Genomic DNA, 27,955 nt, shown 5'->3' with positions numbered 1-27,955 from the left:
AAGTACACCTTTGCCAGAAAACAGCCTGTCCCTATCCACACTTGTCAGATCCTTCCTGATACCATCAAAATTGGCCTTTCTCCAATTTAGAATCTCAACACGTGGACCAGGCCTATCCTTTTCCATAATTACCTTAAATCTAATGGCATTGCGGTCACTAAAGCGTTCCTCCACACAAACTTGTATCACCTGTCCTTTCTCATTCTCAAATAGGAGATCAAGCATTGCATACTGTCTCTCATTGGAACTCTTATGTACTGATTAAGGAAACTTTCCTAAACACATTTGACAAAGTCCTGCCGAAGGGTTTTGGTCCAAAATGCTGGCAGTGCTCTTCCTAGATGCAGTCTGGCCTGCTGAGTTCCTCCAGCATTTTGTGTGCGTTGTTTGGATTTCCAGCATCTGCAGATTTTCTCTTCTCTATCTCATCTAGTCTTTTACAGTATGGGAGTCCCAGTCAATATGTGGAAAGTTACAATCACCTAATCTCTTGTTTTCTTACATATTATTGATTTAGACATCATTGAAGGTTACATTATTTGCAGAAGAGACAGAAAATTGGAGGAAAGTCTGCTTAATTGGCAAATCAAATTTTACTGGATGAATTGTAATCCATTTGAGAATTGAAACAAGACAGTAAAATAAACAATGGAGGAATATTGTGGAGAAACAGGCAGACTTTGGGGTTTTTGTCTGCAGATCAGTTGCAGAGCAAGTAAATACTGTGTTTTAAAAGGGTACATTGAATACTTTGAGCTGAAGCATAGAATATAAAAGCAGTGAAGTTTTGTTGAACATGTGTAACACTTTGATAGGGAATGTCTTGAGTTTTGCATTCAATTCTAGTCATTGCATTACACAAAAGATGTCTGGCTCTGAAAGGGTATCAAGGGGGTGCATGAGCATGTTATAAGGACTGGAATTCAGCTGTAAGGAAGGATTGACAAGGTAAGCATTAATTTCTTTGGAAAAGGAGAGAACTGAGTGAGAATTAATTGACCTCTGAAAAAATTACTAGGGATCTTTAGAGAACAATAGAAAATTCTTTTTTCCCCCCAGAATTTGGGTGCTGTTAGCAAGTGCAATTTTTTCATTGCTTATCTGTCCGTCCCTGCATGATGTCAAGGAGAAGCTAGCTGCTTTCCAAAGCGGACATGGTGTTCATTTAAGAACCCAGCCACATTTTTCTATTCGGCACTGATAGATTAGTGCATAAAGGCTTGAAATTAAATGAGAGTGCAGTCACTGGAAAATAATTAAGTTGAATAATCTAAAGCTCAGCCTATTTAATTCTTTATCTGTGCAAATTTGAATTTACAAAAAAACTTTGACAAATCCAGTGGTGTTGAGGGGAATGCTTTCTTTTAACGTTCCAATCAGGGTCAGGTTTATTATCACAGACATCATGAATTTCGATTTGGAAAGTGAGTTTGAGTGCTGTCATCAGTAGGTATTTGGTGCAAAAGATCAGAATGTGTAAAAATAATTGGAACTGACTTTTTTTTTTAGACTTTAAGCTCTTTAAATGCTCTGATCTTGCCTGCTATTTCCAATGTACAGGTGGCCCCCGTTTTTCGAACGTTCGCTTTACGACACTTCGCTGTTACAAAAGACCTACATTAGTACCTGTTTTCGCTAACCAAAGAGGATTTCCGCTTTTACGAAAAAAAGGCACCCGCTTTATACGTGTTTACCCCGAGAAAGACTACCATGACTGTGAAGCCTTGTGCGGGCAGTTGTGTGTACGTGCGTATGCATGTATGTGCGCATGCGTGTACGTGCTGAATTTTTTTTCTCCAAATCGATTTTGGTGTGCTGTCTTCCCAATTTTGCTAAGTGAAACTACACTGTACATACAATATTTCTACTTTATATAGGCTGTGTATTTATCATATTATTCCTGCTTTTACTATATAGTCGGCCCTCCTTATCGGTGAATTCCGCATGCGCTAATTCAACCAACCGCGAATCGCGAAAACCCGGAAGTGCTCTTCCAGCACTTGTTGTTCGAGCATGTACAGACTTTTTTTCTTGCCATTATTCCCTAAACAATGCAGTATAACAACTAATTACATTGTATTAGGTATTACATGTAATCTAGAGATGATTTAAAGTATACGGGAGGATGTGCGTGGGTTATCATGGATCAGGATCGAAAAAAATCGGAAGTTCTCTTACTAAGTAAGTCGGAACAGGTACATCTGGTATTATTTAGCATCAGTTAGTCAAACGTTTGTCTTAGCATATATTTTACCTTTCTATGCATATAAAACACTTAAGAACATATAGACAATAGGTGCAGAAGTAGACCATTCGGCCCTTCGAGCCTGCACTGCCATTTTGAGATCATGGCTGATCATCCACTATCAATACCCGGTTCCTGCCTTGTCCCCATATCCCTTGATTCCCCTATCCATAAGATACCCATCTAGCTCTATATGTTACAGTGCCGGGCTTGGGAACTTCTTCCCGAGTTCAATCCAGTGACAGACCGCTATCGAGTGCACTCTCCACCGTGCCAGGTTGATGTGAGGATCAAAACCCCAAAACCCAATAATTAAACCACTGCATTGCTTAGTAATAATTGTAGCTTTCATCCGGGCAGAGCCTTTCTCACTCTATCCATTAAAATTGTTCCAATCGTTGACCGACTGTAGCCTAATGCTTTTCCAATGACCGATGACATTTCACCTCTTTCCAATCGCTTTATTATTTCCACTCTATTTTCAATCGTGATTGTGATTATTTTCGTGAACAGAAGCACTGCGGATTCAGAGCTCTGCCGCTGGGTCCTAATGTCCACCGCATTGAGACAGGTTGAATAAGGGTCTTGAGCATCCGCGAATTTTGGTATCCGTGAGGGGTCCCGGAACCAATCCCTCGCGGATAAGGAGGGCCGACTATATGTCCGTGTTATTTTAGGTTTTATGTGTATTTGGTATGATTTGGTAGGTTATTTTTTGGGCCTGGGAATGCTCAAAAATTTTTTCCCCATATAAATTAATAGTAATTGCTTCTTTGCTTTACGACATTTCGGCTTACAAATGGTTTCATAGGAATGCTCTGCCTTCGGATAGCGGGGGAAACCTGTACTGACGTACTTTTCCATCTTCATCTCGTACTGCTCAAGCTGCACATCTTGCTGCATGTGTACTTGTGTTCCTATGACACAGCAATACTTTTAATGAAAGACCCAAACAGGGACTGAAACAGATCGGAATGTAAATTGTTTGGGATTTGTAAATTGAAATGTAGGCTGCTGGGCTTTTGTGAAGTTGTTGGAGTGCCTGAATGTTTTCATGGACTTGATTTATGCAACATGGATTGTTCCACTTGCTGAAGAAATAAAATTGAATATTGAGCAATCATCAGCAAAATCCATATTTCCAAATTTGATGAAGGTGGAAAATTATTAAAGCTCGGCCATCACCCTGAGGAACTCCTGTTGTGATGTCATGGAATTAGTTTAAATGACCTTTCATAACAATAGTACCTTTGTTTTTTGTGAGATTTAACTGCAGCCATGACAGTATTTTCCTCTGCTGTCCATGGACTTCATTTTTACCAGGGCTCCTTGATACCACACTTAGTCAAGGGCTGTCTGATGTCAAGAACAATCACTCTAATCTCACCTCTGGAGATCAGCCCTTTGGTCCATGTTGGACGTATTCTATGAAGGGGTCTGAGCTGAGTGCTCCTGGTGAAACCTAAGCTGCATATTGTGAACAAGTTGTTAGTAAATACCACTTGATAGCACAGGTGACACTTTTTGTCATTTTGCTGGTGACTTGAGGGTAGATATGTTGATGGTATTTGGCAGGATTGGATTTTTTGTGAAGGCAAGCCTGGACAATTTTTCACATTGTTGGGCAGATTCCAGTGCTTTAACTGTAGTGATGCAGCTTGGACAGAAACAGCTAGCTTTGGTGCATGTCTTCAGTTAGGATGTTGTCTGGTACCATACCCTTTGCTATACTGTGGGCCATCAGTCATTTCTTGTTATCATATACAGTGGCATGCAAAAGTTTGGGCACCCCGGTCAAAATTTCTGTTACTGTGAATAGCTAAGCAAGTAAAAGATGACCTGATTTCCAAAAGGCATAGAGTTAAAAATGGCGCATTTCTTTAATATTTTAATCAAGATTACTTTTTTATTTCCACCTTTTACAGTTTCAAAATAACAAAAAAGGAAAAGGACCTAAAGCAAAAGTTTGGGCACCCTGCATGGTCAGTACTTAGTAACACCCCCTTTGGCAAGTATCACAGCTTGTAAATGCTTTCTGTAGCCAGCTAAGAGTCTTTCAATTCTTGTTTGGGGGATTTTCGCCCATTCTTCCTTGCAAAAGGCTTCTAGTTCTGTGAGATTCTTGGGCCGCCTTGCATGCACTGCTCTTTTGAGGTCTATCCACAGATTTTTGATGATGTTTAGGTCGGGGGACTGTGAGGGCTATGGCAAAAGTTTCAGCTTGCGCCTCTTGAGGTAGTCCATTGTGGATTTTGTGGCATGTTTAGGATCATTATCCTGTTGTAGAAGACATCCTCTTTTCATCTTCAGCTTTTTTTTTAAACAGACAGTGTGATGTTTGCTTTCAGAATTTGCTGGTATTTAATTGAATTAATTCTTCCCTCTATCAGTGAAATGTTCCCCGTGCTACTGGCTGCAACACAAGCCCACCCATGATCTATCCACTCCCGTGCTTAACAGTTGGAGAGGTGTTCTTTTCATGAAATTCTGTACCCTTTTTTCTCTGAACATACCTTTGCTCATGTGGCTAAAAAGTTCTGTTTTAACTTCATCAGTCCATAGGACTTGTTTCCAAAATGCATCAGGCTTGTTTAGACGTTCCTCTGCAAATGTCTGATGCTGAATTTTGTGGTGAGGACACAGGAAAGGTTTTCTTCTGATGACTCTTCCATGAAGGTTATATTTGTGCAGGTGTCGCTGCACAGTAGAATGGTGCACCACCACTCCAGAGTCTACTAAATCTTCCTGAAGGTCTTTTGCAGTCAAACGGGGGTTCTGATTTGCCTTTCTAGCAATCCTATGAGCAGTTCTCTCGGAAAGTTTTCTTGGTCTTCCAGACCTCAACTTGACCTCCACCGTTCCTGTTAACTGCCATTTCTTAATTACATTACGAACTGAGGGAATGCTTTGCTATCTTTTTATAGCCTTCTCCTGCTTTGTGGGCATCATTTATTTTAATTTTCAGAGTGCTAGGCAGCTGCTTAGAGGAGCCCATGGCTGCTGATTGTTGGGACAAGGTTTGAGGAGTCAGGGTATTTATAAAGCTTTGAAATTTGCATCACCTGGCCTCTCCTAACGATGACTGTGAACAAGCCATAGCCCTAACAAGCTAATTAAGGTCTGAGACCTTGGTAAAAGTTATCTGAGAGCTCAAATCTCTTGGGGTGCCCAAACTTTCGCATGGTGCTCCTTTCCCTTTTTTCACTCTAAAATTGTACAAAACAAAAATAATACACTAATCTTGCTTAAAATGTTGAAAAGAATGTTTCATCTTTAACTTTATGATTTTTGGAGATCAGTTCATCTCTACTTAACTATTCACAGTAACAGAAATTTTGACCAGGGTGTGCAAACTTGCATGCCACTGTAGAATGAAGTGAATTGGCAGAAGATTGGTTTACTTGATGGCATGAATCCTCAAAAAAGTCATGCAAGTGTGTCTGTTTTAATTATTTAACTGTTTCAGTGTTGTGTACAACTTAAATTGCTTACCTAACCACTTTAAAAGGCACACAAGAGTCAACACATTGTTTTTCACAGCTGTAGGGTCAAAAAGCAGGGAACATTGATTTAATGTAATTGTAAAAGTAGGATAGACATGAGGAACATATTTTCATCCTGAGTGGTAGAGTCTGGAATTTATTGCCAGGAAGGACAATAGAATCGGAAATGCTCATCCCATTTAAAAAGTGGTTGTACTTGTGCTTGAAGACAGTGACTTGCAGGGTTAGATTATGTTGGATTGCTCTTTTGAAATAGCGTGGATACAGTGAACCATGAAATGGGTAGGGTGTGATGGTGCTCAGGGGACTTTTTCATCTGGTGTTGTGTAGGAAGAGAATGCTCATTGGGTTTGCCATCTTCTTAGGGAGTTCTATCCTTTATACTCCACGTAGTCTGAGAAGGAACACACACCAGCTGCGGGAAATAGTTTTCAAATGTATTCCAGGAAAGTTAATCAGTCCTGGGAGATGTATGTAGGGATTGGGTGAGGCCCATCAGTTCACCAGTCTTGGTGCATTATGCCATCAAATGACTAACATAACTAATTGACATATCTCTTGATGTTCTTAGTCACTCACAAGTAGTGTTTGGACACAATTTGTAATGTGTGTGTAAGAAATTTGGATAAGGTACAAAAATTAACCTTTAAGTTTTCAAAATGCAAGTCGTCTGCAGTAGTAGCAGGGTGCATGGTGCTGGGTCAGGGCTGCACCCTGGAGATGACAGGTTTAGGAATGCAGTTTCAGAGGAGGGTGCACTTTTTAAAAGGGAGGTCAGGATTTCAGGCCGCAATAATATGATTAAGGTGGGCTGTTTTGGGGACATTGGGCAGTGGCTGGGGTGGGTATGGATCAGGGCCTTGGGTTGCTCTTCCGTAAGTGAGTTAGGATTTGGGTAAGTTCCTGCAGTGGGAGTTGAACCTCTAGCAAGAGAATGTGTTGGCAGAGTGTTAGGTCCCAATGGTAGGGCAGCGGGCCTGTCTGCAATATTCAGTAGAGAACTTGTGAAAGTGAGCCATATGTCTGGCCTCTTATACTGAGCATGGGACAAGTAGTTTAAAGACTTGTACAGTACAACATTCTGCAGTGACCATGTTTTGGAGATATCCTTGTGAAAGATGTTAGTGCTGGTATACATCTGCAGAACATTATTCTCATATAATAATAGTTACTCATTAAAACTTTGGAAGTAATTTTATCAAAGAGGTTCACACATTATAGTTATAATTTTCCGTACATTCAATTTAATTGTTAGAAGATTCTCCCTCTCTGACGCTCTCTGATTTTGTGTGTTTGCTTTGTTAATCTGAAATAACTAAGGTGCAGTGGAAAAACAACTGATGTAAAACTGCAGATATTTAGTTGAAAACGAAGTTTTCAAGGTGTATTGTCATTTCTCCAACAGAAATATATACAATCTTCTTAAGCTCCTAGTATCCACAGATGCACACTACACTTCAAGTGGGAAAGCTATCTTTCCTGATATGGACACTGAATGCTCTTGTTTTAAAATTGCACTGTTGTTTCTGAACTATCACCGGTGGAAATTGTCCATCAAAGTTATTAAATTGGTAATTTCAAAATTTCCAAAATTCGCCATCTGTGGTATATTTAATGCTAATATAATGCAAGGTAATGTGGCGGGATGGAGAAACATCTCTACCAAAGGAGGTGTAAGGTGCTCTTTCCCTCCACTAGCCTGCAGGTCACCCTTGGGCAAGGTGTAGCTTGCCCCCCCCGGTCACGAGAAGCCATGGGAACAGGTTGGCTGGTCATATGAGCAGCTGGTGCATATCACAAGTCCTAGTTATGTGACCCATCTTGTAAAGACACTCCCCAGAAGAAGGCAATGACAAACCACTTCTGTAAATCTTAAACTTTTGTGGTGGGTACCAGTTGCTATGGATGGTAAGACATCAGAAACTTGTCAATCTCTTCCCAGTGAGGATACAGTGAATCAAAAGTGAACTAGATGATTTGACAAGCTGAAACTTGTCAAATCATTGGATATGCAGTCTCCTTGGGGAGTTTTATCCTTTATACTCCACGTAGTCCATGATGGAACACACACCAGCTGTTGCAAATAGTTTTCAAATGCATTCCAGGAAAGTTAATCAATCCTGGAGGTGTATGCAGGGATTGGAGGAGGCCCATCAGTTCACCAGTCTCGGTGCATTATGCTATTCCTTCAATTTCTCCATCTCCACTGCATCTGCTCTTGTCGTGGTTACTTGAAATGACCAGGAGACACAGACAATTCTTCGAGAAGTTTAAGCCTTTATTTGCAAACAAAGGCTGAGGCAATCAATGAACTTGTCACCGAAAGCCCACCGAGCTCCGGTGTACAGCATTCTTTATAGTAATTTCTTATCTCAGTTACATTTCGGTTTTATCAGCATACCCAATCAAGTTTTAATTGCATATCATCTATACATTAACTAATCAATCGCTCTTGCCTAGCTCTCGGTGCGCCACCAGTATTTCTCTCCAGTTCGCATTGGGGCCCCATTCCTGGCCAAGGTTATTTTTCCAGACAACCTGCCTCACATTACATTTCCTGCTCGTACCATCCTGTCCGCCACCATTATCTCTTACTAAACAAAGGCTGAGTGTAATACATGGGGTACATTTCAGCTAATTAGTGCTGCTAGCTAAACAGGTGTTCTGTAATTGCCACAGTATGCAGCTAAGAGAGTACAAAGTATCTAGTTAAAACAATACATAGCAAAATGTGTCTAGTAAAATTATACATAGTAATATTCAGTACCTAGAAGTGATTACATAGTATAGTAAATAGCTAGTACATAGTGATTATATTTCAGGTATATATAATGATTATGTCAGGTATATTTCTCAATACTCTCAGGATGAGGTTTTTCATTCCAGAATGAAGGAGATGCCCTCCTCCTTTAAAGAGAGGGGCTTCCCTTTCTCCACCATCAATGCTGCCCTCAACCGTATCTCTTCCTTTTCATGCATGCCTGCTCTCATCCCATCATCCTGCCACCCTACCAGGGATAGGGTTCCTCTTGTCCTCTCCTACCATCCCAACAGCCTCCACGTCCAGCACATATTTCTCTGCGACTCCCGCCATCTCCCAACGGGATCCCAGCACCAAGCAGATCTTTCTACCCCCCCCCCCCCCCCTTCTGCTTTCTGCAGGATCGCTTCCTATGCGACTCCCTTGTCCATTCATCCCTCCCCACTGATCTCCCACCTGGCACATATCCTTGCAAGTGGAACAAGTGCTACACCTCCTCCCTCATTACCATTCAGGGCCCTAAACAGTCCTTCCAGGTGAGGTGATACTTCACATGTGAGTCTGTTGGGGTCATATACTGAGCCCATTGATCCCGGTGTGGCCTCCTGTATATCGGTGAGACCCAACATAGATTGGGAGACCGCTTCGCCGAGCACATATGCTCCTTAGCTAGAAAAAGCGGGATCTCCCAGTGGCCACCCATTTTAATTCCACTTCCCAGTCTTATGTCTATCCATGGCCTCCTTCACTGTCGCAATGAGGACACTCAGGTTTGAGGAGCAACACCTCATATTCCATCTGGGTAGCCTCCAACCCGAAGGCATGAACATTGATTTCTCAGACTTCCGGTAATGCCCCCCCCCCTCCCCCCCAACTTCACCATTCCCCATTCCCTTTTTTCTCTCTCTCACCTTATCTCTTTGCCTGCCCATCATCTCCCTCTGGTGCTCCTACCCCTTCTTTCTTCCATGGTCTTCTATCCTCTCCTATCAGATACCCCCTTCACCAAGCAACTTCCCATCACTTTACATCGCCCCTCCCACTCCTGTTTTCACCTGTCACCTTGTCTTTCTCCCTCCCCTCTCCACACCTTTCAACTCTACTCATCTTTTTTTCTCCAGTCCTGCTGAAGGGTCTTGGCCTGGAACATCGACTGTACTCTTTTACCGTTATTGCTGCCTGGCCTACTGAGTTCCTCCAGCATTTTGTGTGTGTTGCTTGGATTTTCAGCATCTACAGATTTTCTCTTGTAGGTGCTGGAGAGGTTTTGATTTCATTTTAAGTAACTTGTTCATTTTACAGACTACTTCCCATTAACCATCTCAAGAAGCTTAAGTGCTGTTTGTTTTCACAGGCCTTTGAAATATAGTCTCCTGTTGTGGTCGCAACTTTTTGTTGTAGTGAATGAAATCCTCATAGAGAAACATATTATATTAGTTGTTGTGAAGATTTGTTAAATAAATGTCTGATAATTGAATATCCAGCTAATTATTCCTTTAAAAATAACTAGATTAACTTTTATTGATACATAGTTCACTGTTAACTCTGGACTGCTGTAGTTTTAAACTGACTGCCAGATATTGCACTGAATTGAGGATTTTCATCTGGAAAAGAAAAGTTGGTTGCCCTGGATTTTGTCCTTAAGTTCTGAAGTGGTTTGTAAAGGCTGGAATCGGTGTTTTCACCTGAGAGGGAGACCACAAAATAAGTACAAACACTAGGGAATTCAGGAGAAATCTATTTATTTTGAGCATAGTTAGAATATGAAATTTAGTTTAATAAGGTAATTTAACTGAAAGGGATAGTTGTATTCAGGAGCTAGCTTGCATGAAAGGAATCAAGCATTATGCTGAAAGGGTTAGATGAAATAGGGTAGAACTAGATGACTAATTTCAGTGCTGTAACATTTGTTATGCTAATTTATTGACATATTGGTTCTGAGTTATGCAGTGCTTCTTTGAAAATTTAAAAGCTCTTCATGGTTTCTCTCCCTATTTCTATGATATTTCCTCCTCATAATATCTCTTCAGTATAAATATGCTCATCTAGTTTTGACCTCTTGCTTGTTCACAAATGTGTTTGCTTAACCTTTGGCAGCTAGGTTTTCTGCTGCCAAAGCTTCTAATCTCTTGGAATTTACTCTTTAAATGTCTGTGCCTCTGAACCTTTTAGTCTCAGAATGCCCCCTGAAACTGACCTCTTTGACCAAGTACTTTGTTGCCTGGCTTAATATCCCAGTGTGACAAACTTTGCTTGATAATGTTCATGTGAAATTTATTTTATTTATTTAGAGATACAGCATAGCGTAGGCCCTTTGATCTATACTGCCAACAATGCCCGATTTAACCCTAGCCTACTCACAGGCCAGTTTACAATGACCAATTAACCTACTAACCGGTATGCCTTTGAAATGTTCGAGGAAACCAGAGCCCAGAGAAAACCCAAGCATTCCATGGGGAGGATGTACAAACTCCGTACAGAGGATGCAAGGATTAAATTCCAAACTCTGACACCTTGAGCTGAAATATTTAAAGTGGAATATAAGTGGAAGCTGTTTTAGTTGTTGCAGTTTTGTCAAAGGGTTCGCATTACTCTGTTTTTAGATTGTATGCAACGGGGTAAACAAATTTCACTGCAACTTCTACTTTTAGCGGAGGATTCTGTCAGTTTATTAACAATCTTTTTTCTTGTGGCAGGTTGGAGAAGATGGTGGTGATGTTCGAGATGCAGTGATCATTCTAGAGAAGACGCCTTTCCAGGAGGAAACTTTGCCACAACTTCTGAACAGAAATGCAGATCTTCATCTTCAGATGAAGAATGACATCTACAGCACACATTACCTTCATCCGCTTCCAGCCCTCAATGGTACAGTAGTTCATCCATGCTTTACACATGGAGTTAGTCAGCAATCATAGTTATTTTACAGCAGCAGTACTGTTGTTCTTGAGCTGCATGTGGTTCTTTTCTGTGCAGCTTACAGCACTTCAAGATTTCCTAATTTCTGTATCAGAATATGAAATTTTATTATGCTAGTATGTAGTAATTATACTCCATTTCTATTATGCATTGCCAATATTAAGACATCAGTTTTAAACCATTGGTGAATAAAGAGGATATAGAATTAATACAGGAATCGTTGATACAAGCAAGAGCTAGCCTTCATACTATTTCCATTAAGTGCATTAATGTTTATAATCAGTGATTGGACTGATGTCACAAGATGCAACTTCAACAAAAACTATACTGTCAATTAGGGCGGTGACTGCTGTGTTACACAGCTGGTGGGCTTTTGATGCAATTCACAAAGTACTGGAGGAACTCAGCAGGTCAGGCAGCAGCAATGGAAGGAAATGGACCAGTGGACATTTTGGATTGAAACCCTTTATTAGTCCAGATGAAGGGTCTTGGCCCAAAATGTCAACTGCCCATTTGATGATGCAGACCCGCTGAGTTCCTTCAGCGCTTTGTGTGTTGCTCTTGATTCTAGCATCTGCATTCCCCTGTGCTTCTAGCCTTTTGGCACCAGTGGAAACTAATCTTTGTACTTTTACAGAGAATGATTAGTTCCTCAGTGTGTACTTGAATGTAGATCTATTAGTATAGTATTGGCCATAGCCACAAGGCATCCTAATTTGGTGGAAATTTTGTTGTTGCAAGCTATCTTAGAAATGGATTGACTATTGGTGGAGATGGAAGAGAGGTGAATGAAATAGTTCCTTTGTAAAGTTGCAAGGTAAGAAGATGATGTAATTGCTAGTGGCACCAATGGAGGAGTTGGAAATAATGGGATATAATAAGTTTAGTGTGAAGGCTCATGGCTGAAAGGTGGGTGAGATCACTGAGCTCTCTCATTGTTCTGATTGGGGACATGGTTTGGAAATAGAATAGCAGGAAATGAATAGATGCGCTCAAACACTTTGTCAAGCGTGGTTAGATAAATCATCGCTGAGATAAAAAGAAAACATTGAAAGCAATGGTGTGGAAGTTGGCAATGTCAGAGCAGGTGCAATTGAGAGACAGTGAATTTAGACATGAATGGAAAATGATAGGTGAAATTGTAGTCAAGCTAGTGTTTGGACAGTGAGCTGAATATTTGTCACTAAAGGCAAGGAAAGAGTTGGGTATGAACCAGCAAAGTATGGACATTAGGGTCGATGAAACCATTGAATTCTGTACAAAGGCAAGAACTGGCACTTAAGGCTTCTGAATTTCTGAATTAATTGCTCATAAAATGTTTGATCTTCATCTTCGTCACAATATTAGGCAAACCCAATCTGCCTGAACTAATAACACATAGACAATTGTACTTTTCTATTCTTTATTGAGCACATTGTTTAATCATTTACAGTCCAGGCTGGAAAATAGTATGTGAGCCCTTGTATTTAATAACTGGTAGAACCGCCTTTAGCAGCAATAACCTCCACCAAACCTTTCTTGTAGCGGCTGATCAGACTTACACAACTGTGAGGAGAAACTTTAGGCCATTCCACCATACAAAACTGTTTCAGTTCATCAATATTTCTGGGATACTTTGCATGAACGGCCCTTTTCAGTTCTTAATTGGGTTAAGGTCTGGACTCTGACTTGGCCATTCCAAAACATGAATTTTCTTTTTAAACAGTTCTGTTGTTGATATACTCTTGTCTTTTGGATCATTGACTTGTTGCATTATCCAACTTCTATTAAGCTTCAGGTGACGGACTGCTAACTCTGGCATTCTGTAAAATGTCTTGATAAAATTTTGAATTCATTGTTCCCTCAATGGCTGTAAGCTGCCCAGCCCCTAATGCAGCAAAGCTGCCCCAAACCATGATGTTCCTTCCACCATGCTTCACAGTTGGGATGAGGTTTTGATGTGGGTGTGCAGTGCCCTTTTCCCTCCAAACATAGCAGTGTGCATTTCTTGCCAAAGTGTTCAACTTTTGTCTCATCTGTCCACAGAACATTGACCCAGAAGTCCAGGTGGTCTTTGCAAACTTGAGACATGCAGCAATATTGTTTTTTGGGGAGAGCAGTGCTTTCCTCCATAGTGTCCTTTCATGAACACCATTCTTGTTCAGTACATTTCTTATAGTGGACACATGAACAGGGACTTTAGCAAGTTCTAGAGATTTCTGCAGGTCTTTTGCTGTTACCCTTGGGTGGATTCTTTTCACCTCCTTCAACATTGCACCTTCTGTTCTTAGTGTGATCTTCGCAGGACACCCATTCCCAGGGAGAGTAGCTGAAGTTCCTCCTTTTGTAGACAATTTCTCTTACTGTGGACTGATGAACACTCAGGTCTCTAGAAGTGCTTTGTCGCCTTTTTCAGCTTCATGCCTCTCCACAGTTCTTCTTCTTAGGTTCTCTGAAAGTTGTTTCAATCGAGGCTTGGTGCACATAAACAGATCTTTCTCGAGAAAAGCTGGGTCTGTCAGTAATCTGACTTTGTTTATCAGATTATTAAAATATATAGTGCAGGCACCTCTATAACCCACAGCTCCAATCTCATCTCATTGATTGGAACACCTGACTCCAAATAGCTTTTGTGGAAGGCATTACCCCAGAGATTCACAGACTTTTGTGAACCTAGACTGTGATTGTTTAAATGGTATACTCTGTATTGATGAGAAGAAGTACAGTTGTTTGTGTTATTAGGTTAGCCAGATTGTCTTTGTCTATTTTTGTGACTTAGATGAAGATCAGACCACATTTTATGAGTAATTGGCTGGTGTAACAATTTCTCCTTTTAAAACTGAGTAATTCACATTTTATGAATGCAGAAAACCTGATAATTGCAAAGGGTTCACAAACTTTTTCTACATAGACTGTATATAGACATCAATGAAACTGAAAAGAGATGATGGAAAGGAACCAAGTAAGATTGAAACAAGACCCTACAAGAGACTGGCTTTGACAGAATAAGATACTCATAGCTATACTTTTATTTTGAGAAATTGATTAGTTTTAAAAGGAGAAATTGTTACACCAGCCAATTCCTGGACTTGAACTGGATCAGAGTCCACTGAAGTTTTTCTTCTATTTACTTCTGCCTGAATTCAAAAGAAATTCAGCACATACATGAAGAAGAAATGTCTTACCTTATAATATACTTCAGGAAGGTCTAGATGAATGATGAATGGTTGTGGCAACTGATATTAACAGAAGAATTGTGAAGTAATAAATTTTGGCAGGAAGAATAAGACCCAGAAAGTGTAAAAGAAGTACCGTAGATTCCGGATTTTAAGCCGCTACTTTTTTCCCACATTTTGAACAGCTTTGTACTTTGCGGCCTTTAATACGGAGCGGCTAATGCATTATTTTTTTTCATGCCGCCGAAAACATTTTGCCTCGTAACAGTAGACCAATAAAATTGATGAGTAGTTCACAGAGGTCCAATGAAATTGTACGATAAATCAAGCGCACTTTCACAATTAAATTATTGTAAATCAGTCATTTGTACTCACCCTCATCAACATGGAAAACACTCGAAGAAAAGCATTGTGCTGCCTTTATGGCAGTTATTTAGTTTATAATATTTTCGCTTAGTAATTCATTTTCTAGTTAAAGTTAGAAGAGTTTTAACTATATTTGTTTTCTGTACTACATCGCGGGATGCTATGACGTCACACCCGGTTTCGCCGCGTCTTGTGGGATACCGGTTTGCGATAAACGGGAAGGAGGGGGCATTAGACCCGAGCGAAACGCTGCTTTTAAATGCCGTTTGCGATAAACGGGACGGCAGGGGGGAGCGGCGGAGCGAAAACGCTGCTTTTAAGTTAAAGGCGATCAATAACTTTTCCTGGTAGGCTGCAGTATATATATTTTTTACCAGTCGTTAGGAGATATTGGAATGTTGTTCAGTAAAGAAGTAAACGCAACGTATATTTAAAAGTAGCCGCGTTACGGGCACGGTTCGAAAAAAAGCATTTGCAATATGTATTTGTTTTTGTTACCATATGGATTTAATTAAAAGTTAAAAAATCCTCACGTGTAATATCTTTCTGTGTAAATATCTCATATTACAACGTGGGACACCTGCGGCCGAAAATCCGGTGCGGCCTTTACAAGTAAAAAATTGATTTTATTTCTAAAATTAGAGCCAGCGGCTTTTAATCAGGTGCGCTCTGTAGTCCGGAATCTACGGTATATATGAAGATGGCAGAAGTGCAAAGTCATGTGCGATTTTATTTATTTAGAGATCCTGCATGGAACAGGCCCTTCTTTCCCTTCGAGCCACGCCACCTGCAACTCTCAATTTAACCCTAGCCTAATCACAGGACAAATTATAGTGGTCCATTAACCTACTAACTGGTATGTCTTTGGACTGTAGGAGGAAGCCAAAGCACCTAGAGAAACCCATGCATTCCATGGAGGGGTGTGTGGCCTCTGTCGGTCGTGGTCGACCACGGGTACTGCACCTCTGGTAGTCACTGGGAGTGGCCTCTCCAGGGCACAAACCAAGGCAGAGTTGACGTGGAGATCCGTCTGTTGCCCATGCAGTGGGACCCCTCTCTCCATGCTGATGACAGGTCCAAAGGAACGACGAAAGTCGATACAGTTTGGTGCCAGCAGCATCGCAGGAGTTGCTGTGCCGGTGCTGGGTACAGCAGTCAGCCGCCTTCGGGACTCCGACTCCAGATTTTTCCTTGGGGTTTACTCCTGAAGCCTTTCCCGTGAGCGGATATAGCCGCAAGGCAGTGGAGGTTTGAAATCGGAGTTTTCCCTCGCCTAGATAAGCTACCATCCGTGGTTAATGAGCCCCATCTGCCCGGAGCAACTGGTTTTAAGGCGCCAGTGCCCCTTCTCCTGTCAGTGAGAACAGCTCCGCCAGGCATAAGAACTATGTGAAGGCCAGGAGTTGGACTTGGTTGTCAGAGACTGTTTGAGACGCACGCCATGAAGAGCATTTGTTTAGCAGTGGGAGCTCATCTCCACTACCCCCCTTTGGCTATGACTACCCTTGGAGGGGTATAGAATAGGAAACATCCTAAGATTCAGCAAGATTTATAAAACATTCGGCTAGAGCTGAAAAACTAGAAAGGACAACAAGACCTTAGAGAGTTGCAGAAGCGTAAAAGAATGATGCAGAGATGTTAAAATTGGTGTTGGTTTCCTTGGAACAGGGCAGTTCAAAGATTTGCTTGGTGTTGAGGATGTTAGTTGAATAAAGAAGAAACTGTTTCCATTGCAAGGGGATAAATAACTTGACAGCATAGGAATAGAATAAATAGCCACCAAAGATGGGCAATGTGAACAATAGTTTTTACATGGTTATGATAAATTGGAATCCACTGGCTGAAAATGTGCTAGAAAATAATTTTCAAAAGTGGGTTGTTTAAATTCTTGAAGTAGAAAGATATTGAGGAAGTACAGAGGCATGTGATTGATTAGATGGTACAGAACGATGGGTTGAATCGTCACTTTCAGTGTTGTTTTATTTCATGTTTGATACATTTTCTTTTGCTTGCATGTCAGTGACAGAAAAGCCGAATATCACAGCCAGCAGGTGGCACTTAGGCATGTACTACTCGCACTGCATTCTGTCGAGTGGTTGTAGTTTTGTATTAATTTCAATGCAGGAAGTGCCAGATAATGGAACCTCATTGGCAAGGGAAGAATCAATTTCATGAAAAGCTGAAGCAAATCCTTCGGTCTGTAAGAATAAGTAGTTTTAGGAAAAGCAGTTTTGCTTCCTGCCTCTAAATAAGTACTTGAAGTAACTGTACAGACCTGCTATTCTGAAACCAGAAGCACTGATTTTTAGGGAGCAGTAATAGACAATAGACGCAGGAGTGGGCCATTTGGCCCTTTGAGCCAGCACTGCCTTTCACTGTGATCATGGCTGATCATCCACAATCAGTACCCCGTTCCTGCCTTCTCCCCATATCCCTTGACTCCGCTATCTTTAAGAGCTCTATCTGGCTCTTTCTTGAAAGTATCCAGAGAATTGGTCTCCACTGCCTTCTGAGGCAGAGCATTCCACAGGTCCACAACTCTCTGGGTGAAAAGGTTTTTCCTCAACTCCATTCTAAATGGCCTACCCCTTATTCTTAAACTGTGGCCTCTGGTTCTGGACTCCCCCAACATCGGGAACATTTTTCCTGCCTCTAGTGTGTCCAATCCCTTAATAATCTTACATGTTTCAATCAGATCGCCTCTCATCCTTCTTGTATAACAGTGTATACAAGCCCAGTTGCTCCAATCTTTCAACATATGACAGTCCCGCCATCCCGGGAATTAACCTCGTGAATCTACGCTGCATTCCCTCAATAGCAAGAATGTCCTTCCTCAAATTTGAAGACCAAAACTGCACATAATATTCCAGGTGTGGTCTCACCAGGGCCCTGTACAATTGCAGAAGGACGTCTTTGCTCCTATACTCAACTCCCCTTGTTATGAAGGCCAACATGCCATTAGCTTTCTTCACTGTCTGCTATACCACATGCTTACTTTCAGTGACTGATGAACAAGGACACCTAGATCTCGTTGTACTTCCCCTTTTCCTAACTTGACACCATTCAGATAGTAATCTCCCTTGCTGTTCTTGCCACCAAAGTGGATAACCTCACATTTATCCATATTAAACTGCATCTGCCATGCATCTGCCCACTCACCCAACCTGTCCAAGTCACCCTGCATTCTCCTAACATCCTCCTCATATTTCACACCACCACCCAGCTTTGTGTCATCTGCAAATTTGCTAATGTTACTTTTAATCCCTTAGTCTAAATTATTAATGTATATTGTAAATAGCTGCGGTCCCAGCACTGAGCCTTGCAGTACCCCACTAGTCACTGCCTGCCATTCTGATGTATGTATAGTTTACAGACTTTCATTCATGATGGTAGAATGAATTGTCCCCTGGAGGTAGAACAAATCTCTCCCAATCTGACTGGTAAGGGATGCAAAAAGCTGTCCTCGCCAGTTGTGAGGCTGCTCGTTAACAGCCTGGGGATACTATTGGTCATAACCTCAGTCTTGCCAAAGCTGGAAAAAGGTCAGGAGAGATCCCTCAGACATAAGTCAGTGCCATAGCTGTAATTTGGGTGTGGGGGAAGTGGTTAATTCAGCTAGCATTGGGCAATTACCTGTGATTTCAGTGAGCTTAATCTTGTCAAAGGTTTTGGTCATCTGTGGACAGCAAGCGTTGCAAGGTTTGTTAAGGAGTTGGGATGAGGAATGCATGGAAAATGTGAAGGAGTCTAAAAGGTGTAGAGTGCGGTGAGTAAAGGGTCAGAGAAAAGAGAGGGGGAGGAGTGCTTGAAGCAGGAAAAGGAGAAGTGAGCCATCTGTGGAGGGAGTAAGGATAGATGGGTGAATCTGAGGGAAGGTGGGCGGGTAGGCGATAGCGGGGGCTCTGAAGGAGTGATGATTGGTGGTGGGGGAGAGTGGGAGAAAGAGGAGGCCCAGGGGCAAGATGTTTTCAAGAAAAGTTGGATGAGGGTGAATGTGAGGAGGAAGCAGTTAACAAGATTATTTGTACCCAAGTTCACCTATGTTTGAACAGAATCGACATGGATTCTTGAAGTGTTCACCAATTCACTTGAAATTTCTTTGCATTTGGAATGACCAGAATATACAAGGGGTAACAATTTGATGTAATGTACTTGAACCGGGAGCAACGATCCCTCTAAGGTGTGTGTGAGCACACATTTTGCTACTAGGGCACAAAGGAATTTAAACTGCACACAAAAGGTTGTCACCCTTTACCTCGTTGGCATTGTACACAATCACATTTCCTTTTCCGGTTTCTGATGCTGACTGTGTTGACAATGTGGAGTTTGCGATGATTTGTTTGCAGATTTTGGAACTGGCTTGCTTATACTGTTTTTATTGAAGAAATTATTGATTCACTATGTCTTAATTCCAAAGACGCAAAAGCTGTGAAGCGCAAGAGAACTGCTAGTTTATTTAAAATGGAAGCTCTTAATGAAGCACTAGAAACTGCTACACTGAAAGCTCATGAGGCCAGGAACATGCAACTTTAAGAAATATTTATGCACAATACAGAAACTGGTGTTATCTGCATGTATTGTCACAATGCAAAAGTTGCTGGAGAATTTGCAAGTGGGAAGAAGTGGTGTGATATTTGGAATCATGACTTTTTAAAGCATCATTTACACGCAAATCACATATGGACAGTGCACAGAAAGCTCCGACAAGAAAATCCTGCTCCATATGTTTTATGAGACTGCAGATGAAAAAGCAAAAATGATCAAATCCAGAGGAGATCAAAGTTCTTATTGACAGTGTTTTGCTAGCTGTTAAAATGAATACTTCTATATGTAAAATTCAGAGCACATGTTGTCACTGGGCAAAAAATTGCACAGCACAAGATTTTTGCGTACACTGATCATTACAAATTAGAGGGAACATTGACTGTGAGAAGGTCCTTGTCTGCAATTAGAAGATAAGTATTGCAGGGTAATATTCTAGCATTCGTTGAGGATTGGTTCGTAGATAGGAATAAAAACATAATTTTCAAATTGGGAGGCTATGAGGAACGGGGTTACAGGGTTTATTGCTAGGGCTGTCAGTATTTCATCTCTATGCATTGTAACCAAGTTTGCAAATGAAGCAAGGTTTGACTGGAAGAATGTAGAATGATGCAACATAAGGTACCTCAGTTATAACTGAGTTTCGTGTTTTGTGATTGTGTATAAGGATATAAATCTCAAGGTTATATAACATACATACTCGGATGTACATTAATAATTGTACTTTGAACTTTGAGAAATCTCTTCTCTGGGGGTATGAATCTCTGGAATTCTCTTCCCTACAGAGTGGTGGAGTCCAGATTATTAGAAATGTTTAACATGGGGGTACTTAACCATTTGAAAGATCAAGGAATTGAGGACTAAAGGGAATTGGCATAGAGGTTGAGGGCAGTGTAGATCAGCAATGATCAGATTGAACAGTAGGGTGGGTGGGCTTGGTTTGGCCTCTTGCTCTTAATTTTCATTTGTTCTTGATGGGCTTTGGGGATATGTGGTGGACAGGGTGAATGGACAAAGATATGGCTGGTGGAATAGAAAATTTAAAAAATTACCATTAACTTCATAAAGAAAAGTAGGAAAGCGGAGTAGTTTTTTTTAGAAAATGAGAAATTAAAATACGTCTGTGTTTAGAAAAATCTAGGTACACTTGCACTTGAATCACTAAATTAAGTACTGGTCCACAGCAATTAGAAAGGCAAATGGTATGTCAGCCTTTATTGCAAGAGGTTATGAATACAAGAATAAAAATATCTTATTTCAATTCTACAAGGCTACGTGAGAGACCATCGAGAAAATATTGAATACAGGTCTGTACACTTGCATACTTATTATGACAGAAGGAAGCCATTTTGTACATTTAATCATGCTGGCACCAGGCAGATCAGCCCCATTTATCCCCTTTTTATTTCACTCTAGCCCCTGCAACTTGTCTGTCTCACATGCCCATCAATTCCTCTGTAATTCCTTTTGCTACCAGCCTTACTTGTGGATGAATTATAGTCATCAATGAACTTATTAGCACATCTTTGGAATTTGGAGAAAGTGGGGCACCCAGAGCTGTCCCAGAGAGAACATACAAACTTCACACAGGCAGTGTATGAGGAAAGATTAAGCAGACTGGGTCTACAATTTTTTGGAGTTTAGAAGTATCAGAGACTATCACATTGAATTGTATAAAGTTCTTGGTTCTCAAAGGGTGAGTAGTTCACTATTCCTATTTCTTCTGTTCTTGCATTACATCCACCAGTACTTTGCCGTATTAAGCTGGGTGATGCCTTGTCTACAAGTCATCCTGTGCTGAAAAAAGTCATGCTTGGGCAGCTCGCGTTCCTCAGTTTGAAATTCAGGACCTGGACTCAACACTGGTGACATGAATATCATTTGGCTATCATAGTCTGGGAACTTGGATCTGCTGACATAGACTTCACATCTGGCACAATAGGCAAGAGAAAGTGTGCTCAAAAATACCTTCTTCTGGAAGGAAAAACTGGAAGAAATTGTCTCAAAGGTGTGTTAGTTACCTCATGACAAATGCCCCAAACTTCAGTCATTGAGGAAGTCCTGTCGAGGCCAAGGAGGTGTGATATGCCAGTGATGGGAAGGATTCAAGCCATTAGAAAAGCATGGTTGGTATGAACAGAGAAGGACTGAATAGAACTTGCATGTTTTCTATGTAACTGGATGAGTTTTCCCAGACACTCTCACATATTGCTAGTTAGTAACTTTAAGTTACTGCTAGTGTAAATAGGGATGTGTAAGGGGTGGGAAAGCGAGGGATGAGGGCAATTGATGGCCTATATGAATAAAGTAGTTTGCAGGGAAGTAGGAGGTGCTGGTTCCCTTGCCATGTTTCAGTAATGTAAATGTTAGAATCTGTTGCAAAGCAAATTTCTGAAGCTATTAAGCAGGTCAGGCAGCACCTGAAGGTAGAGAGATTGTCAACATTTGGGTTGAGATACTGCATCTGGAGTCTGATGCTGGGTCTAGACCCATATCCCATTGTTTCCATGGATGCTACCTGACCTACTGAGTTCCTCTAGTTTAAACCTTTGCACAGCACTAGTGAATCTTCCCAAAAGGGCATTGCCAGAAAACTGTTGAGCTTGATCAGCCGAATGCACTAAGAATCTAAAGTTTTCTGTCTGGCACAAACTGTCATCTATTAATGCTATTCTACCAATTTCAGTGCTCACTGGCACAAGGGAACTGGAGTAACCTCTTGAGATCTCTTTCCTGATTTTTCTGAGATCTTCCTGTAGGATCTCAGAAATTTTTTCAAGTACGTTACAGGTACAGGTGCGGTGCCAGGTAATTGGAGGAGTGCTGATGTTGTACTGCCACTTAAAAGGGGAGAAAAGATAAAATGAGTAACAGAAGCTAGTTAGTTTAAAAGGTGATTTGCAAATCCTTGAATCAATTCCAATATGTATTTAGAAAGGTACAGGTTGATCAGTAACTAATGATTGAATTATTGTGTGTGTGGTGTTAGCAAGCAAAGTCAGTTAGGACAATGCATTTATTGGTGTTTGTTTTTGACCTTAGCCAGGCTTTTGAAAGAATAAGGACATTTTGTAGAGCAAGTCTATTGATCATTAAAGGTAGCAGATCTAATCAATAAGCTGGTTAAATAGACTAATGATGTTTACTTAGTTGAGGCCAATAATTATGAAAGGAGAGCTTGTGTTAGAAGTGGGCACATTAGAGCATAACTTCAATACTACATTCAGATCACCACTTAGCAGGAAAAAATGTTATTGCACTGGGGAGGTACAGGTGAGGTTATAAGGAATGGAAAATATTGATATGTGGAAAGATTAGATAAGCTAGAGTTGCAGTCAGAATGAGGCGGTTTGCCTTGAAGAGAATACAGAAAGCAGAGAAATAGAACAAGCAAAGTAAATGTTATAATTGCATTGGAGTGGGATTGGTAGATATTGGAAACTCGTTGGTATGTGGCTGTTAGGCCTTTTGGATCTGATTTTAGTTTCTAATAGAGTGTACTCAAAGAGAAGTTCCTTCTCAGAATTCCAGGGGTTACTTTGATATCATATTAAAAGAAGGATGCAAATTAATGTGAGTTAATTTGCCATTGATGAGATAGAATTGAGTAGCTGGGTATTGACGATCCGATTTAAAAATCAAGTTTTCTTGGAAAAAAAAATAGACCCCAAAAGAGGCAGGAAACTCAAAGTAAGTTGCTTGTTACATGTATTTAAGGATTAAAGATCCTGTTAGAAAACACTGTCTCCCACTTGCTATCAGCCAGCTTGCTTGGCAATATGAATTTGAATGTATTTTTCATTTTAAGATCCCTTTTTTAATCTCAGGACTTCACCTTGTATATTCCCAAAGTAAATGTTTATTTGGCTGAGGCAGCACAAAGTATTAGCAGTAATTTGGCATGGCTTTTTAGGTTTCTTTGTTTTTGAAGCTTACTGTGCTGTAAATAATCCCATTTTATAACTGTCACACCTTATATTATTAATGAAACACAGCTGCAGCTCAGTAAAATGAGATCTCATTTAAAAGCACCATGTGAATCAGCTTACAAGGTCATCTCTCTCTCTTTTCTGCTTTTGACAAGTGAAGGCTGAGTGATTAATGTCTAAAAAATCATGGAAGTTTTAAACCCGAGTGTTTTCACCTTTGGGAGCAACAAAACTTAAAGCCTATTAATAAAGAGAATCACCAAGAAATCAAATCAGAAGAAATTCCCCCCCCCCCCCCCCACACAAAGAGTGGTGAGCATGTGGCTTTTGTAGCCACAGGAAGGGTTTGAGAGGAGAAATATAGATGAATTGAAGAAGCGTGAGGTAAAGGGGAATAAGTGTCAATGTTGAAAGAAATTGGGTTGCATGGGGCAGCTCAGAATAGACTGGTTGGGCCAAATTGTCTAAATGATGCGTTATGGGATGCCACAGTAGTGTAGTAGTTCATGTGGTGCTATTACAGCTTGGGATGTCAGAGTTCAATTCTAGTGCTCTCTAAGAAAGTTTGTATATTCTTCCTTGTGCGTGTGGGTTTCCTCCTGGTGCTCTGTTTTCCTCCCACAATCCAAAGACGTACGGGTTATAAATTACCTGTGATTAGGCCAAGGCTACTGGGCGGCATGACTCGGTGCGCCAGAAGGACCCGTTCCACACGGTAGCTCCATATAGACCTATTTCATTATTGAATGTTGATGCTAAGATCCTGTCAAAGATAATGGTCAATCGGTTGGAAAATATTTTGGGTGAAATTATTTTTAAAGATCAAACAAGAGAGAGTACAGAGAAGATCTACTAGAATGTTACCTGGGTTTCAGCACCTTAGGCTACATCCACACTAGACCGGATAATTTTGAAAACGGCGGTTTCGAGTAAAAACGATAGGCGTCCACACTATGCGTTTTTGAAAATATCTCTATCCACACTGAAACAGAGATTTCGGCGAATCTCCTCCTCCTGTGCATGCGCAGGACACATCTACCGAAAACAAGTGACATGTTTGGTGTTGAATCTTGCTGTAAAAGTATAGTTACAGACTAGAAAAACTTAAAACGACGGACAGCTGTTGGCTCTCGTGCAGGAGAACTTAAAACTAAAAAAAAAACAAATACTGGAGCGTACGGCGGCAACCGACAGGGAGTTCATGGGCAGCATGACCCGGCTGATGACGAACATTGAAAAACTGACTAACTCTGTTGCATTAATAAAGTTCCTTGTTAAATGTATAAAACATGTCTGCATCAGTGTTATCTTGTATTTCCATACAATGTTACATTAGGCTGTTACACATCTATTGTCAGAGAAGTACTTGCATAAATGGGTAAACCACCTTCATACGAGCAAGGACAGAAAATGGGGCAAAGTGAGTATACTTATTTATTCAGTAAGTTATGGGTCAAAGTATTTGGTGAGTACATTTCTAACTCTTCTGGCTTCAGTCTCAATACGGTCTGTTCTGAAATTGTTAGGTTGTGTTCAAGAAAACAGTGAAGTAGCACGCTGCCGTCTGACAGCGTTTTCAGAAGTCTCTGGTTACCCCGAGCACACCGATCTGGCCAATCCAGCATTTTCAAAAATACACACTTTGGAGAGCATAACTGAAAACTCCGGTTCTGGGGGATGAAAATGTCATTTTAGTGTGGATGAAGGGTAAAAATGAAGAGAAAAAGCTTCTGTTATGGATTTATCCGGCACAGTGTGGATGTAGCCTAAGTTACAGAGAAAGTTTGAACAAGTTAGGTCTTTATTCTTTGGAGCGTAGAAGGTTGAGGGGGGACTTGATAGAGGTATTTAAAATTATGAGGGGACTAGATAGAGTTGATGTGGATAGGCTTTTTCCATTGAGAGTAGGGGAGATTCAAACAAGAGGACATGAGTTGAGAGTTAGGGGGCAAAAGTTTAGGGGTAACACGAGGGGGAATTTCTTTACTGAGAGAGTGGTAGCTGTGTGGAACGAGCTTCCAGTAGAAGTGGTAGAGGCAGGTTTGGTATTGTCATTTAAAGTAAAATTGGATAGGTATATGGACAGGAAAGAAATGGAGGGTTATGGACTGAGTGCAGGTTGATGGGTCTAGGTGAGAGTAAGAGTTCAGCACAGACTAGAAGGGCTGAGATGGCCTGTTTCCGTGCTGTAATTGTTATATGGTTATGTGATTTATAAAGCATCGTTACTCCTTTTCAAAGTTTTGGAGATTATTTAATATACATTCATCTTCTTTTAAAACTCCACAATGCGTCATCTCTGTGGATGCTGAAAAAGTGTTTGATCGCGTCGAATGGAAATATTTATTTAATGTTTTTTAGAGAAATTTGGTTTTGGTGTTAATTTTAATAATTGGATTAGAATGATATATAAAACTCCTATTGCTACTGTTATTACTAATAATTGTAGATCTTTTTTTCAGCTTTCACGGGGAACAAGACAAGGTTGTCCATTAAGTCTTTTGTTATTTAACTTAATGTTAGAACCCCTTGCTGTTGCACTTCATAAAGCTAAAGATATTCATGGGATTCTTGTGAATGAGACCATTCATAAGATTTCTCTTTATGCTGACTATTTACTGGTTTATATATCTAATCCTGAGGAATCTATCCCTGCTTTGCTAAAATTATTTAATGAATTTGGAGATTTTTCAGGATATAAAATTAATTTTAATAAAAATGAAGTTTCCTTTAAGTGAATCTGTTTCTGTATATGATAATACTCCTTTCAAAGTTATGGATTCCTTTAAATATCTAGGCGTTATAATCACTAAAAAGATAAGGATCTTTATAAAGCTAATTTTGTTCCCTTGGTAGATTCTATGAAGTACTTATTTAGGAAGTAGAACCCACTTACGAATTCACTTGCTAGCCGCATCCAGATAGTCAAAATGATAATTTTACCAAAATTTTTATATTTATTTCAGAATATCCCTGATTTTTGACTAAGAAGGTTTTTGATCGAATTGATTCTATTATCTCATCTTTTATTTGGAATGATAAAATACCAAAAATTGGTAAATGTCACTTACAAAAATTGAAAAAGGATGGATGTCTTACTTTGCTTAATTTAAGAATGTGTTACTGGGCTGTTAGTGTGCAATGTATGTCTTTTTGGTTACACTGGGATGATAAGAACGAGTGGCCAATTTGGATAGATTTGGAATTGAAAGCTGTGAAACAGTTCTTTTTAACCTCGTTATTGGGAGCTGCTCTACCTATACAACTAGCTAAAGTTGCTAATTTAAATTTATACCCTGTGATTAAGTATTCTTTACAAATTTGGCTCCAGTTCTGTAATTTTTTTAATCTTAAAAATTTTAAACTTTGTAGTTTAATTTATCGAAACTACTTTTTTAAGCCTTTTTTGAGTGATCCAATGTTTTTATTCTGGAAAAATAAAGGTATTAATTCTTTTTTGTATCTATTTAAAGAAGATAGATTGATGTCTTTTGAACAATTAGTTGATAAATACTCTTTCATATTCACACTTCTTACAATACCTTCAAGTTAGACATTTCTTACAAAAATATTTAAGTAATTTTCCTTGCATATTAGAGGCCGACCTGTTAGATACTGTTCTGAGTATGAACCCTTTGATGAAGGGTTCCATTGGAAGAATTTATAATTTATTATTACAATGGGATAAGCGCCCTTTCTTTAAGATTAAACAAGATTGGGAAAAGGAACTTAATTTGACTTTTATAACGGAGGACTGGATGCAGATCTTGAGGTTGGTTAACTCTTCCTCGATTTGTGCTAGCCATTCATTGATTCAATTTAAAATTGTACATCATTATTATTTGACAAAGGAGAGATTTGTTGAAAATCTTTCCTAATGTTGATAGTTATGTGATAAATGTAAAACTGAGACAGCTACACTGACACACATGTTTTGGTCTTGTTCTATACTGGAACAGTTTTGGAAGTCAGTTTTTTCCTACAATTTCTAAAGCACTTAAAATTAATTTACAACCTAACAAATTAACTGTGCTGTTTGGAATAATACCTCAAAATATCCGTGGTATCTCTTTGTCTGATCAGCATGTTATTGCGTTTGTTACATTGATAGCTAGGAGGGCCATTCTGTTGAAGTGGAAGGATACGTCGGCTCCCACTCTGTCACAATGGTTCTCTCAAGTGATGTTATGTCTTAGTTTGGAAAAAATTAGAAGTCGAACCTTCGAACCTATGTTTGATTTTGAGAAAAGATGGGGTTCATTTGCTCGTTACTACCATTTGAGTTAACCATATAACAATCACAGCACGGAAATAGGCCATCTCGGCCCTACTGGTCCGTGCCGAACGCTTACTCTCACCTAGTCCCACTGACCTGCACTTAGCCCATAACCATTCATTCCTTTCCTGTCCATATACCTATCCAATTTTACTTTAAATGACAATACTGAACCTGCCTCTACCACTTCTACTGGAAGCTCGTTCTACACAGCTACCACTCTCTTAGTAAAGAAATTCCCCTTCGTGTTACCCTTAAACTT

At 40.2% G+C, this 27,955-nt stretch overlaps 2 protein-coding genes across 2 annotated transcripts in view; both read left to right on the top strand.

Moving 5' to 3' along the window:
* The window catches only part of tirap (toll-interleukin 1 receptor (TIR) domain containing adaptor protein), a 49,040-nt gene extending 37,666 nt beyond the window's left edge, over window positions 1-11,374 (top strand). The window contains exon 4 of the mRNA XM_073029682.1: window positions 11,206-11,374. Within this exon, the coding sequence (XP_072885783.1) occupies window positions 11,206-11,225 (20 nt within the window). The 3' untranslated portion in view covers window positions 11,226-11,374. The remainder of the gene's footprint in view (window positions 1-11,205) is intronic.
* Window positions 1-27,955, top strand: part of dcps (decapping enzyme, scavenger) — a 78,899-nt gene that overhangs the window by 9,861 nt on the left and 41,083 nt on the right. Inside the window, exon 2 of the mRNA XM_073029679.1 lies at window positions 11,206-11,374. Coding sequence (XP_072885780.1) covers window positions 11,206-11,374 — 169 coding nt within the window. The remainder of the gene's footprint in view (window positions 1-11,205; window positions 11,375-27,955) is intronic.

Source organism: Hemitrygon akajei, chromosome 26 (genome assembly GCF_048418815.1).
Source record: "Hemitrygon akajei chromosome 26, sHemAka1.3, whole genome shotgun sequence".
NCBI lineage: Eukaryota > Metazoa > Chordata > Chondrichthyes > Myliobatiformes > Dasyatidae > Hemitrygon > Hemitrygon akajei.
The sequence above is the reverse complement of the archived record's forward strand: the minus strand, read 5'-3'. Positions and strand labels throughout refer to the sequence as shown.